The following is a 16,214-nucleotide window of genomic DNA, read 5'->3' on the forward strand; positions in this document are numbered from 1 at the left end:
TATTAAAAGTTCATTGATCATAATTGCTGGTGGTCCTTTCACATTGACCTTCAAAGTTTAAGGGGTCACAAGACAGGAAGGGACAGGAGAGAACAGAATGACTTTAAGCATGTCCACAGTACTTCCCAGCCTACGTCCAATGTTTCTTGCCAGTTCTGAGGAATGGAATGTAATACACCAGCTTCCTCCTCAACCACAACAATTATAGCCTTTTTTTTCCATGATCCAGCCCTGGACCTGGCTAGTGAGGTACACATTCTCCCTGATAGAAGTTGGTACATCTTGATTTACTTGACATATTGTCCTCCATTTATAGACTGACTAAGCTAAAGTAAAAGAACTCCCAGAAACAGCTTGTATTTGGCCCCATGCTGTAGCTGCCATGAGCTTTGTATAATGCAAATAGAATGGGCATGCCAAATTAGGATTTCCAAGAAAAGATATGCATCCCGTGCAACTGGATCTTTGTATTTCCTATAAGTTTAGACAGGCACCCTGAAATTGCACAAAGAGATTGGCAGTTTTCTCCACTGGATTTTGACTTGTGTCACACCTCATTGCATAGTACACTGGAAATCAAACACTATGTTCCCAAAATTGTCGCAAAAGTTAAAATTTTTTATCAAGTATACAAAATTCCCCAATTTACCTGCCTTTTCAGTCCCAGGTTAACAGCAAGCATAGAACAGGTTTCTGTATTAACAAAAATTACCGTTTATTAAAAATAAATAGATTCTTGTTGTAGGTGAATACATACGGACTTTTGACATATAACTCTATGTTGTGGTTCTGTTCGCCGAGCTGGGGTTTTTTGTTGCAAACGTGTCGTTCCCTTTCTAGGTGACATCTTCAGTGCTTGGGAGCCTCCTGTGAAGCGCTTCTGTGCTGATTCCTCCAGCATTTATACTGGTTTGAATCTGCCGCTTCCAGTTGTCAGTTGCTGTCCGCTGCAGTGGTTGGTATATAGGGTCTAGTTCGATGTGTCAGTTGATAGAATTTGTGGATGAGTGCCATGCCTCTAGGAATTCCCTGGCTGTTCTCTGTTTAGGCTTGCCCTATAATAGTGGTGTTGTCCCAATCAAATTCGTGTTGTTTGTCATCTGAGTGTATGGCTACTAGGGATAGCTGGTCGTGTCGTTTCGTGGCTAGTTGGTGTCCATGGATGCGGGTTGTTAGCTGTCTTCCTGTTTGTCCTATGTAGTGTTTTGTGCAGTCCTTGCATGGGATTTTGTACACTACGTTGGTTTTGCTCCTGCTGGGTATCGGGTCCTTTGTCCTGGTGAGTTGTTGTCTGAGAGTGGCTGTTGGTTTGTGTGCTGTTATGAGTCCTAGTGGTCGCAGCAGTCTGGCTGTCAGTTCAGAAATGCTCCTGATGTATGGGAGTGTGGCCAGTCCTTTGGGTTGTGGCATGTCCTCATCAACAGATGCCTTAGGGAAATACAACGAAATGAGGACATGCCACAACCCAAAGGACTGATTCAAACCAGTATAAATGCTGGAGGAATCAGCACAGAAGCGCTTCACAGGAGGCTCCCAAGCACTGAAGATGTAAGCACTAGAAAGAGGACGAAACGTTTGCAACAAAAACTCCCAGCTCGGCGAACAGAACCACAACAACGAGCACCCGAGCTACAAATCTTCTCACAAACTTTGAATATAACTCTATGAGTTAAAATTCTAACCCCCTAATAAATCTCCCCCTAAACACATATTTAAACAAACGTAAAATATTGATGATAAATAATTTGATGGTCCCTGTCCACAGGGTTCGCTGAGATGATTCTTTTGACTTGCCAGAACTTTCCATTCCTGGATCACTTCTCCAGGTACTTGCATTTGCTTGGAGGGTGCACAGAACTAGTTCAAAACTGATTCACAACTTATAAAGTCTTTGACTTTTTGATTAAAAGCAACGGCTTAGTGCAACTGGTGAGAAAATAATAAACTGGCTTTCTTCAGGCTTTCAGTATTTTTTTAACTGCAGAGTAAAAGATATCATCTTCCTTATCAGAGGTACAAAAGCTTCTATTTATATCATTTGTACCCACAAGCTACCTGGGTGTCAATCACATAGCTGTTAGCAAGCAGAAGACCTTTGTCATCGCTGACTTTGTTGTCCACATTTAAGAACTTACCAAAGTACGGTAGCATCGATCCGTCAATGGGGTAATCACTAAACGTGGTGAGTTACCAAGATATTCATAAGCATATTTTACATCGCAATTGATGATGTGAACTCGGACATTCTCATTTTGCCAGTAATACCGAAGTTGAGCAAGCCATTGGAAGTCAGTCTCATTTGAGACTCCTGTGTGAAAAAAAAGTTAAATTTAATCATATACATGGATCACAGCATAAAATAAAATTTAGCATAAGAAAGACTTGCATTTATTTAGCATTGTCCATGAACTCAGAGCATTTGACAGTAGTTTACAGCTAATGAAGTACTTTTCAAGTGAGCTTCAATAGCAGCAATGTGATAATGGCCAACTGAATGTGCGTTCATTGAGGGATAAACAATAACCAGGATACAGGGATATGTGAAGAAACTCAGCAAGTCTAGCAGTGTCTGAGGAGAGAAACACAGTTAACTTTTCAGAATTGAAGAAGAGTCATAACAGGCTTGAAACATCAGCTCTGTTTCCCTCTCCATAGGTGCTGCATTTTTGTTTTTATTTCAAATTTATCGCATCCACAGTATTTTGCTTATTTATTTATCACCAGAGATATCTGATCTATTCTTCTTGGAAATATTTTTATTGCATTTTTTCTCCACCTGGATATTAAGTGGACTGGTATTTAACATCCCAACCAAAAGGTGGCAACTCGGACACTGCAGCGCTCCTGTACTACAATTTTAGCCTAGACTCTGGAGTAAAACCTCCAGGATTCAACGTCTAAAATGTTACCAAATGGCCCATGGTTTATAGTCAATGAAATCTATCTTCTCTAAGTGCCATTTATGTTTACACAGAAGTTTTAGGACAATTGCTGATTACCTTGTTTAATCATGTCTTCAACAACATCTCTGGCATGTACATCAATGGTTACTAAAGCACCAAGTGTAATACGAGTCTGCTTGGACAGTTTCCCTCTTACCAGCTCCACAATATCATTCAGCTGGGTTTGAAGTTTAGTGCAGTATTTTTTCAGCCCCTGAGAAACCATGAAAAGCACAGATGGTTAATATTTTTAAAAGTTAGTTGGTAACCCATTTATTTGATGACTTTTGCCCAAGTATACGGTACCTAGAACTATGCATCATTTCTTGATTAACAATGAATTTATTTTTTACTTTTTTTTCCACCCTTATGTTCAGAATTGATCCCTTCACTGTCATATCCCCTCTGCGTCCAAGCATAATGTATCCAATCTTCATGTTTGAGTTTCCCACATTCTCCACATAACAATTACTTCAATTACTTCCTTGCTGTTTTATGTCCAAAGCCCAGGATAAACCATGGCTCAGTTCCTCTGCTGACTTGTAAGAAAGCCTCAACTAAGCATAGCCTAGCATCACAACTGATATATCTACAGTTCCCTGACTGATGCATCTATGATCCCTGGACTAATTGGACTTGATTTGCAGGAGTGAGCATGGCTGAAACCCTGGAGGGAAGGACATTCATCACCAGACCCAACCAGGCATCTAACTAACCATTGTCAACCCCTGGACTGAAATCAAATAATGGCTTTGAATGAATGCAATGGCATCTTCCTGATTGACTGTTATGCACGTTCAATCCACTAAGGACTATTCCCCTTCGGCTTTCAGACATGAAGATCTGGCTGAAGAACATTTGCCACATGACCTGTTGCTACATGTTGTAGGAGTGACATTGACGTTGCATGATACCACACACCAACATGTCCACTCCTTGACTATTCAGTACCATCAACCATGACAATCTATCTGGTGTTCTGTCTGTACTAAGAAGCATGTCAAATCAGAGATGCTGTGAGCCTGTAGGTTCTGCGTGAAGTGGCAAAATGCTAAGAAGCATGACAAGGCAGAACTACTGAGAGTGCCAAGTAAACATAAAGTGAGTAAGTGCTAAGACAGTAAGCTAAGATCCCTGAGATGCCTCCTGTGCAAATGCATGAAGAGCAGTTGTGTCTGCATGCACAATAATTTGATAAGAATATTGCAATGTAAGATGACCATGAGGTTCAAGTGTAGTACTGAAGTGCTGAACTGTGTTATATATAAGTCTGAGAGTGGTCATAATGATTTAGTGAGGCTGAAGTTTTGCCAATGTTGACTTCAGTACAGGGGGTGGATGTGGTTGCTGCCTGGGAGCGTGCAATGAGATGCTGGTAAGGGGACATGAAAATGGAGGTCTGAAGAAGCAAGCGGCAAGTTGCATCTGTCAGGTAACTGCTCTGACTTTCAAGTCAGGAATTAGCATCATCTAGTTTCCCATCAGTGCATGCAAGAATCCCAAATTGCATATAAATGAGATAAGATTACCTAATGACAAGATACAAGTCCACAGGAATACGGTGCTCAGCCCATACCAGAGTCATAGAGATGTACAGCATGGAAACAGACCTTTCGGATCTAGTCCCACCTGCCAGCACCCGGCCCATAACCCTCCAAACCCTTCCTATTCATATACCCATCCAAATGCCTTTTAAATGTTGCAATTGTACTAGCCTCCACCACTTCCTCTGGCAGCTCATTCCATACACGTATCACTCTCTGTGTGAAAACGTTGCCCCTTATATCTTTCCCCTCTCACCCTAAACCTATGCCTTCAAATTCTGGACTCCCCGACCCCAGGTAAAAGACTTTGTTTATTTATCCTATCCATGCCCCTCATGATTTTGTATACCTCAAACTAGCAACCATAAAACCATAGATGTAGGAGCAGTACTCCATGCAGCCCAATGAATCTGTTCCATGATACAGAGATTATGACTGAGATATTTCTCAACTCAACTTTCCTGCCTTATCCCCATGACTCTTGATTCCTTAACTGATTAAACATCTATGTCAGACTTGAATATACTTAACTGCCCAGTCTCAACAGCTCTCTACATTAAGAGTCCCACAGGTGATGCAGAGATTATGACTGATCTGACAATTCTCAGTTCAACTTTCCTGCCTTATCCCAGTGACCTTTGAGTCCTTAACTGGTAAACATCTATGTCAGACTTGTACATACTTAACAATCCAGCCTCAACAGCCCTCTACATTACAGTCCCACAGATGACTATCCTCTAAGAAAAAGAAATTCCTCCTCATCTTCATCTTAAATGGTCAATCCTTTAATCTCATATTATGCTCATTTGTCCGAGATGCTTCCAAAAAGGGAAACACCTCTCTACATACATCTTGTCAAGTCCCTTGACAAGAATCTTATGTTTTTCAATAAGATCTTCTCCTGTTCTTTTACACTCCAATGAGTACAAACGTAACCTGCTTAACCTCTCCTCAAAAGAAAATCTCTCCAAATGCAGAATCAACTTAGGGAACCGTCTCTGCACTGTCTCCAATGCCAGTACGTCTTTCCTTCGATAAGTGATGAATACTTCACAGTATTTCAGGTGTGATCTGACTAGTGTTTTATATAGTACTAGCAAGACCTTACTATTTTTAAAATCCATTCTCTTTGAAATAAAGGCTTACAGTCCATTTGCTTCTTTAATTCTGCTGAACTTGAATGCTAACTGTTTGTAACTGATGCATTAGGACCTCCAAATCTCCAGGTGCTGCAGTTTCTGCAGCCTTTCTCTATTTCAGGTCTTTTATTTTTCTTGCCAATATTACATTTATCCACATTATATTCCAACTGTCAAGTTTTTGCCCACTTACTTAACCTGTCAATATCGGTCTGAAGACTCTTTGTGTCATCCTCTTACTTGCCTCCACAACCATTTTTGTGTCATTTACAAACTTGATGATTGTACCTTTACTTCCATCATCCAAGTCATTAATATATATTGTAAATAATTGTAGCTTGTGGCCCTGGCACTGAATTCTGTGGCACTCCATTAGTTAAAGTTTGAGGTTGAGCTTGAGTTACTGTTGTCACATGTATCTAGAAAAGTGTTGTTTAGCATGCTATACAGGCAGATCATATTACATACAGTGCATCAGGATAGCAGAATAGAGTGCAGGATAGAGGGTTACAGCTGCAGAGATGGTGCAGAGAAAGAGATCAGAGACAAAATGCTTTCTTTATCCCAACTTCGTCCTAGTTAGCCAAACCTCTATTGATACTAATATGCTACTCTCTTCCCTCCCATTTCTCTTGAAGTCTTTCTGCCCTCCCTTTTCTCTTGCACTCTCTTTTCTCTCGTGCTTACATCAGAAGACATATGTGTGGTACCTTATTGAACGCCTTATAGAAACGCAAACACATTATATCTATTGCTTCCTCTTTACCCATCAGATTCACATCTAACCATCAAAATCTTAAGGTGAAAATAGAACATTTTCTTTTCAACATCAACATGTTTTCATTTTCACCACAATTCCCATGCCATTCACCATTGCTCACACAGCTTAACACATGGTAACATTTGATCCTAGATATTAGAAATGTGTGCTTATTCAAAAATGTTATCACAGACTTCTGGTAACCTCTGCCTAAAACCAACTTATCTTGCTGACTGTGTATTGCCATTTACAAAGTAACTATGTGCCATAATTTTGCTGTTTACATTAAGAGCTTTCTAAATTGTTTTAGAAGTATACCTTTGTTTTATTTCCCCTTCTATAATAAACTTCAGTTATTTTATTGAAAGAACATTGCTGCTACATATGAACACATTCAATGACTGACCATCATGGCAAACAAACTTCAAAAATAAAAATTTGGTCTATCAATCTGGGTTTTTCTCTGAGATCTAACTTGTCCACCATTTCTAATCAACTGGAATCATAATAATTTGAAGGCTTTTGGTGAGATAGGCACTAAGTGAGTTTATGAGGATTCTGTGACTCTTGCAAAAAAATCTATCACAGGGAGGTACTGTATATAAAACAAGAGACATATTGTTATGTTTATTACATTGACTGGAATTTCAAAGTTGTTTTAACAGTTGTGAAGATTTTTCGGGGTATAGAATATATCAACAGTGAGCTATTCAAAATTTTTGATTAAGGCTAGATTGAGAAAGTTAGTGGAAATATTTGCAGTAGAAATATAAGCAGGATCTTATTGGGAATGATGCTTAAACTGATTACCAACCATTTAGAATTAAAATGAAAGAAAACTGAAATTGAGATGTCGCACTGGGATGAACGAAGAACCAGTCAGAAATGAAAGAGAAACTTGAGAGAGCAAGGGAAACAAAAGGACTTGAATTCGAAGAAAAAGGGAAGAAATAACAATGGAAAGGGATATGGAATTTATTTAAAAATTGAACTGCAAAGAGATTTGAAATCAGATAACATGGCATCAATAGAGAAAATAAGAAATAAAGAAAGAAAAGGATCAGACGATGATTTTGATTCCAGTGAGAAATTTGATTTTATTAAAATCTGTGTTCAGTGCCTAAACTTATAGAAGATGCAGTGGAAAGATATTTAACCCAATTGAAAAGGTGGTTAGGAAGATGAAGTAGCCAAAAGATGTTTGAATTCTGATTCATTCTGAGTATTTTGACAGGTAAGTTCTGAATGCATGTGCCAATTTACCAGAACAACCATCTGAAGACGATTAAACTCAGAAAGGAGCATTCTTATGAGCGTGTCAATTAGAATTCCTGCCTATAAGAGAGAAATCTAATCAGACATTAGTGCAATTTTCAAGAAAAAGAGAAATATAAAAAAAGAGAATCATTTATTTCGACTAGTGTAGAAAGAAATGTTCATAATGTAAGGGAAATCCTATTTATGAAAAGATTCTGGAATAATATTGAAGCAACTCTTAAGATGTATTTAGATGAGTGTCAAGTATCAAAGATCTGAGAAACAGCAGCTCTGCCAGATACCTATAATAGCTTATTGAAATAACTGCACAGACACCAGGAACCTGTCACCAAGTCACCCTTTATTTACATGCGCACAGTACATGGACTCTGTCTAATTAGTCAAAACTGGTCTTTAGGGTGAGGACGTTTTCTAAGATTCTGGTTTTTTTTAAGGAGAGTGTGAAGCAACATGATGAGTCTCTCAATTTTCAAACCTCTAATCACTGATGTTTTTAATTTGATACCAGAGGTTGGTTTCAGTCACATAAGTTATATTCAAGCATTATGCCTCCATACTATTTATATGGGAATAAAGGCCCTTTCTGTTATCGATCTACATTCATTGTCATTGAATAATTTTCTTCTACTGCTGTAATTAATTTTACTTTTCTAAAAGTTAAATTGTGGACAATGTTGACTGATTTCCATTTGGGTTATATAAAAATACAGTTTGAAGAATCAGTTAAATACTTGCACAATCCATCCCTTCCTTCCACCAAAATTAAAGGTTGAACATTTAGACTCGGGCAGATGGCTGCAATTCTGGACACTCCTTATGTTACCCATTCATGGAATTAAAGAAGAAAAGTGGACAAAGTGAGTTTGGCTTCATTGTCAGGTAATCTCTTGACTATTGGATTTCCCATAAGTGATTGAAATAACTTCACAGAGGCTGGTATCCTGTCACCAAGCCACCCTTTATTTATGAGGGGAGAACCTTTGACACTGATCCAGCTCCTTCAGAGCAAGATTCCGGTTTATATCTGTCAGCCAGTGATTCCTGATTGGCCCAGGTCAACAATCCCCAGCCAGGGATCTCATACTCAACAAGATCCATCTGGCCAACTTGGTCCCAATCACTACATCCCTCCCCTCTAAGCCCAGGGATGCAGGCCTGTATTTTTCCTGGGATGGTTTTGTCCCAGTTCCAGTTCCTCTGACTTGGACACGTTGGCATATATCGAATCATAGCCTGTCTCTTGTGTTCGGACCATCTTAGGAGGAATTCCTCTTCTTCTTCAGTTAGTAACAATATAAAGGCTGCATCCATCTCGGTCTCTGAAGTTTCTTCCATGCTAGATGGCAGGGGGAACCCACAGTTTCTGACAGCCTTTCTGGCTGATGGGCCAGTAATGTTTTTCTCCTGCCCTGTTTGTGAGGTAGCAGCTTTCAGGTGATCCATACATCTGTTCAGAACCACCTCATCTACCTGAACTTTTTATGTCACAGGATCTGTCTTCGCACTTATATTGCCTCGTACCCATGCAGGACATTTCTGTGTTTTCGACACCAGAAAGTAAACTGTCTCTCTCGCATACAGGAGGTATGTGGCCCATTGGCGTTCCTGATGCTGTCCGGGAATATCAGGTTTAATCTGATGCAGGGTCCTCTCCCCAACAATAACTTTGCTGGAGCTGTCCCTGTAGTTACATGTTGGGGGGGTACCAAGGAACCAGGACAGCTTGGTATCAAGTGAAGCTGTAGTCTGTTTCTTTAAGCCTGCCTTCAATGTTTGGACTGTTGTTTCCGCCAGACCATTGGACGATGGATGGTATGGAACTGTCCGAAAATGCTGAATGCCGTTAGACTTTAGGAAATACTCGAATGGGGTAAATTATGCCCCATTGTCAATGACCATGAATCTGTGTATCAAGAATGATGCTCACAGCTTTTCAATCATCATCTATGAAATTATGAATGAAATTTATGCATGTCCAGTCACTTTGAAATGGCACCCACAATGACCAAGAACATTGAGCCTATGAAAGGACTGGTATAGTCGACGTGTAACTGAGTCCAGGGTTTACCCGACCATTCACATGAATGTGGTGGAACTGCTGGCAGTAAGTTTTATTCTTGTTGGCACTCTGGGACCAATGCAGCTATGTCAGTATCCAATCTTAAACACTAGACATAACCTTTTGCCAATATTTTTGTTTGTCTTCTTTATGCAGTCCTAGCTACTTGGTGGTCCATTACTATTACAAACCTATCCATAAAGATATTGGTGGTAATTTCTCACACCAAAGATGACCCTGGATGACTCTGATGGAATTCAGCTAGTATCTAGTGGCAACTTCTCCTCCGACAATCACTCATGCTCTCTTATTATGCCGTCCTCTACAGTGATATGGTCTCACTGGGTCCAGAAAGATTTAAATTCTGATTGTGGTAGTCTTTTTGCTTTCCCCATTATCATCAGGTGTTTTAGTTTTGCCAGGTTGGGACCTACTTGTGCCCATAGTCAGATATTATCAGCGGTGACTAGGAGGGTGTCCAATAAGTTTAAAATAAGAATGGAGTCTTTCAGGATAAGCACCACTGGTGATGTATCTGCCAGTGGGAGGCAGTTCAAGACACCTGCATTTGTGACTTGGCCTCCTAGAGAATGTTCCAACTTGAGAATAAAGCACTGAGAATAAAGGGCCACAGTTGAATTCTAACAGAAGCTACGGGTGGCACAGCCTTGTCTTCTTTATATAGTCCTAGCTACTTGGTGGTCCATTACTATTACAAATTTACATCCATAAAGGTATTGGTGGAATTTTCTTACACTAAAGATGACCACCAAACCTTCCTTTCTATCTGGACGCATTTGCATTTGGCATCAGCCAAAGTCCAGGATGCATATGCTATCAGGCATTCCTCTCCATTGGGCCACTAGTAAGCTAACACTACCCTGATACCATATGGGGAGGCATCACAAGTCAGCGCTTCAGATTGTAGTGGGCCAACACCTTAGATGACAATAGCTGCTTTTTCATTCCCCTAAAGACAACTTCTTGGCTATGTGACTACTTCCAAGGCTGACCCTTTTTCAATAGCAGGTGTAATGGTGCCAAGATGGAAACCAAGTTAGTTATGAATTTTCTGTATTAATTCACTACCCAAAATAGACCTAAGCTCAGGAAAAAAGTGGGAGCTGGGGGCACCTATGATCGCTCTCACTTTATCTTTATAGGAATAGACCATTCTGTAAGGGCCACCCAGGTCTTGTAGATTCTGTAGCCCAAGTAAGTCACTTGGGATGCCTGGAACATATCCAGCCTTTGATGAGATTGGATAAGATCTTCTGCTGCACTTTTCTCTATGGCTGAACAAACCAGCTCTTGATGGGTGTTAAGTAAGTCACTGGTGATGTGGGATCATTTCTTCTGACACCTTGTTTGAAGGGCTAACATCTGCTTTGGAGTTTCTGGAACCATGTGGCATTGTGGCAGCCACCTCAAATCCACAGTTTATTACTGATCGTCAATTGGAGTATCTGACTTGCTGTGATTGATGTTCAAGGCTTTAATGCTACTCTTTTGCCAGCATCCTTGAAAACCTATCTGACCAAATGGTCCTTTAAGAATATTAAAAAAGGAGTGAAGATGTGACCATTCTATAAATGTTTATTTGTGAATGATCACTTCCTACAAATCATGTAGGTCAATGGCTGCTTCCTTTGTAGCTGTCACGATACCTATTTATTGCATCGGACCACCGTCACTTTGAATAACTTACCATAAAGAATATTAGGAAATGATTCAGAATCCTTTTTATTTCTAAAGGACTTCCAAAACTCTTTTTACCTGTGAGCCATTTCGGATTGCAGACTCCACCTCTACGGTCCAGAACATCTGAGATACACAAATGACGACCTGGCCAGGCCAACTTACCACCCAATCTGTTCTGTTATTCACTGGATAATCCTACGATAATTTAAAAATAGGTATCATTTTTAAAAAATGACATACTGCTGTGCTCCCATCTACTTAATGCAAAATACTTCTCTTTTATAAACTTAAACATGCTTTATATTTGATAAAGAAAGCATTACTGATAAAAGAACATTTCAGTTAATGGTAAGCAGGATTTTTCTCATGGCTCTCAGTATCCTGTTGTCAAGCTGAAATAATGATAAGGCAGCATCTATGGAGAGAAAGGAGGGTAATGTTTTGAGTCTAGGTGACTCTTCATAAGAGTGGAAATGAAGTGTGGAGGGGACAACATATATGGAGTAGTAGGGGGAATGGTTGGAGTGCTGGGGCAGAAAGGATGTTGACAGTTCAAATTAGATGATTGGAATGTGAGAATGGCATAATAATGATGCGTCTAACTGCCAGACTGGAAAGAACAGATGATTCCACTGGAGTGGGGGAGGGAAGAAAGGGTGACGGAGAATGTAACAAGCAAAGGTGAAAGAAAGGGAAGGAATGGGTTCACAATTTGAAGGTGTTAAACTCAACATTGAGCGCAGAGCTTGTAAACTGCCTAATTCGAAGATGAGATGTTGCTCCTCCAGTTTTCATTGCGATTCACTGGAGCATTGTAGCATGCCGAGCACAGACAAGTGGGCATGTGTTAAAAGGACTGGCTATAAAAAGATCAGGGTCATGCTTGTATATGGACTGAAGGTGTTCTGCAAAATGGTCACCCAATCTGCATTTAGTCTCTCCAATATAGAGTAGGCCACATTGGGTGCAGCGAATACAATAAACAAGATTGGAGGAAATACGGATGAAGTAATGTGAATATGTTTTATTCAGTGTCACTGAAACTTTTTCATACTTTGATCAGTACAAAGACTTTGCAAGACAAAGGCTAAAGTCATATTTGTGCCAATAATGTAATAAACTATTACAAAGACTATTCCTTCACCACTCAAGCTGAATTCTGATTTACCATTTATTTAAAAGTACTTCCTGCAGAGGGTGCTGTGTAATGACTAAGCCAGTTTTATTCTTTTTGCACCAGGGGGAGTGTGATCATTTGTACTTTACATTCAGATCAGCTAACTCAGCACAGATTAGTTCTCAAACCCAGGATCTCCCTGTACAGGCCATGCCATCAGAATTCAGTTCTGACGGACAATCACTCCAGCAGAAGTGCTTTAGTTTGTGAAATCTGTAAGTTGTGAAAGTTTCTACAGAAGTTTTCAAGTTGTCAGAATTGGAAATAAGCCATAAAACTGTTTCAGTAGTCCCAGAAATAAAACTGCATATTGTCAGTTTAGTAAAAAATTAGGAGGAATATTATTTTGAAGAATTCTGAGGAATTTATGTAACTATAACAGATATTGCTAGAAACAGGTTGAGACTTGGTTTTGTTATTGATGTTAAGATCTTTCTAAACTGCCTTTTAAAAAATCATTTGTTTGGCTAGCACTGCTGCCTCACAGCGCCAGGGACCCGGGTTCAATTCCCGCCTTGGGCAACTGTCTGTGTGGAGTTTGCACATTCTCCCCATGTCTGCGTGGGTTTCCTCCCGCAGCCCAAAGATGTGGTTAGGTGAATTGGCCACGCTAAATTGCCCGTAATGTTAGGTGCATTAATCAGGGGGAATGGGTCTGGGTGGGTTTCTCTTCAGAGGGTCGGTGTGGACTTGTTGGGCTGAAGGGCCTGTTTCCACACTGTAGGGAATCCAATATAAATTTGTATTCTTTTGTTAAAGAACATTTGTAACCCTGAGTGACTAGGTTTCAGTGACTAACCAACCAGAAAAATTAAAATTATGATCTATGAAGCCAGATTTCTGACTTAACAAGCATTATTTTCAGGTGGGATCGTAACAGGAATCAATCAATGTTTTAATGAGAATTGGTTCAATTGACATGACATGATCCAAATACTCACTATCAGCTAATCATTAGTGTACTGTGTATTATAGCATATATAGTCTGATATAGAAAAGAATAAACTGAAAGAAGGAAAAGATACTGAAAAACTGAATGGGCAAGTATCAAACTAACATCTTTCTGAAAAATACATAGGTGAATTTATCAAATTATACTTAACCATGGTCTTTTAAAAATTGCTTTGTTTTGAGCAATGACAAATTTTGAAAACAACAATGATGAAAAAAAAGTGCCATATTATCTTGACTTGCCGAACATTCTAATCCCATTTAAGTGAACCAGTGCTAGAAGTTGAAAAATGAAGTTATACCTGTTGTGATCGCTCAATAACTTCATGTATACTCCTTAGCATAATGTCTTCCACTTGTACCAGCCATTTTTCTACAGCACCACGAGCTTCAGAAGTGCTAATCTTTTGAATCAATTCAACTCGTTCACCTTCACTACTGAACATTGCAATAATGTCCAGATTGGGAAGAAATTCCAGTTTGCTAATACCCTCAAAACATTTCTTCAAATGAGGTTGCACTCTTAATGGATCCTTGGTTTCTGAAAGGATCTCTAGCATCTCGTCATTAGAAAGAAAGAAAAACCTAGAAACATTAAGCATAGAACATTAATACACTCCAGTTTCATCAGTACACTTCATGTATGAACACTTAATTAAAAATAAAGTTACACAGGGCTTTACAAATACGACTGTCAGAGAAAATCACAGCCCTGAAAGGACAAATTTGTATGTGAAAATATATACTATATTTTATATTATTATTGGGCACAAATCACTGAAAGAGGCAGAGCAAGTTGAGGAAGATTTATGGAATTTTATGAGGGCCTGAAAGGATCTGAAAGGTTTAGTAATAAGCACCACCCATTATGATGATTTCATATGGACTTGTTGTCAGAACAGCTTGTGACCTTGAAGGTGTGAGAACCAAAATTTGATCCTCTTCCAAGACACCATAATAATCTCTATCATATTAATGTAAGTGGTAACAATGTAATAAACTATATCTTGTTAACAAGAGACGTCTAGTTCAACCAGGAAGTGGTTTTCCACTATTACACTAGACCAAGCAGGCTCTATAGGTTCCTGCACTTAAACAGGATGGTGTCAGCAATTTATTGGCATGCTCATTCACCATGGTAGACAGTAGATTTGTTAGACTGCTCATACAACATATGGGATCGTGTTCTCTATAAATAAAGATATTGCATACTAAAACTAGGAATTTAAAGCAAACCTTTGTAAATCACTGGTCTGAGGTTAAATACAGTATTGTGTCCAATTCTTACCATGATAATTTAGGAAGGAAATGAAAATATTTGCAAGAATAGCATTCAACATCATTCACAACTCCTTACTTACTAAAGCAATCCAAGTCCATGCAGGCTTAGGCTGAAAAGCAGCGAGTAACATTCATGCCAAATAAAGGCCAAGAAATGATCATCTCAAACAAGAAAGAATCGAACCATTGTCCTTTGACATTCAATGGCATGACCACTGAAACCCTAATACCAATATCCTGGTGTTAACCAGAAATCGAAATGGGTCACCAATATAAATACCCTGGCTACTACAGCAGGTCAGAGACTAGGAATTCTGCAATGAATAATCTGCCTCCTGACTCAAAACCTGTTCACCACTTACAATGCACAGGTCAGACATACAATGGAATACTATTCATTTGCTTGGATAAATGCAGCTTCAACAACACTCAGGAAGCTAACACCATCAGGAAAAAGCAGCCCTCTTGATTGGAATCCCGTCTTACATCATCGGTAATCACTCCTTCTACCCAAGGCATAATGTGTACAATGTATAAGGTGCACTGCAACAACTCGTCCAGGCTCAATAGATAGCACCTTTCAATCTGCAACATCTACCAATTAGAAGGACAGCAGATTATTGGGAACTTCAGCACCTGCAAGACCCCCCAAGCCATATACCATCTTGACCAATGGGATAAGATTGTTATTCATTCACTGTCAATGGCTCAAAATCCTGAATTCCCTTTCCTACCAGAGTGGGTAGGTCTATGGTCACATGGATAGCAGCAGTTCAAGAAGGTAGCTTCTCAGGGCAATTGGAGTGCCTTGGTCTCCAAAACCAACCTTATTCCATTTTCAGATTGGCCTATACATGATTACAGAGAATCCTTATCTGAAATAGATAATAAGTAACTTAAATATAAAAATTAGTGTCCCAGCAAGAATACTTTTTTTGATCCAACAAAATTTATGTTGTCCACTTCCGGCCACAGGGTGAGTGCTTCATTGGTGTGTCTGTTTCCCCTCCTCAACCACACCTCACGCCCAACTATAAATCTGGTTGGTCATTTTCAATTTTGCTTGACCATGTATGTACTAGATTTCTTGCAATCCTGTGAGGTGGGTTGCTCTCAAGTGCTCATTGACCATTTAGCAAATTGCCTGAGTTATGCTGATAAAGCCCAAGATTGGGAATGGTTTGATCCTCTTTATATTGGACTCAAGTAGGTAGGATAGCCATTGCTCCAACTTCACATCCACTTTGGTACAAGTTGAAAATATCCATTAAACTTCAACATGGGATGACCAATTAGTTTGGTTAAACAAAGCTACGGGTGAAATAATGCTTGAGTCATAGAGTCATAGAAATATACAGCATGGAAACAGACCCTTTGGTCCA

General features: G+C 39.5%; 1 protein-coding gene across 1 annotated transcript in view; it reads right to left on the reverse strand.

Moving 5' to 3' along the window:
* The window catches only part of dnah12 (dynein, axonemal, heavy chain 12), a 260,737-nt gene that overhangs the window by 156,641 nt on the left and 87,882 nt on the right, over positions 1-16,214 (reverse strand). The window contains exons 21-24 of the mRNA XM_060835852.1: positions 13,854-14,136; positions 11,499-11,618; positions 3,000-3,156; positions 2,136-2,308 (exon numbers count right to left, since the gene is read on the reverse strand). Coding sequence (XP_060691835.1) covers positions 2,136-2,308; positions 3,000-3,156; positions 11,499-11,618; positions 13,854-14,136 — 733 coding nt within the window. The remainder of the gene's footprint in view (positions 1-2,135; positions 2,309-2,999; positions 3,157-11,498; positions 11,619-13,853; positions 14,137-16,214) is intronic.

The sequence above is a fragment of the Hemiscyllium ocellatum genome, chromosome 14 (genome assembly GCF_020745735.1).
Source record: "Hemiscyllium ocellatum isolate sHemOce1 chromosome 14, sHemOce1.pat.X.cur, whole genome shotgun sequence".
NCBI classification, from domain to species: Eukaryota; Metazoa; Chordata; class Chondrichthyes; order Orectolobiformes; family Hemiscylliidae; genus Hemiscyllium; species Hemiscyllium ocellatum.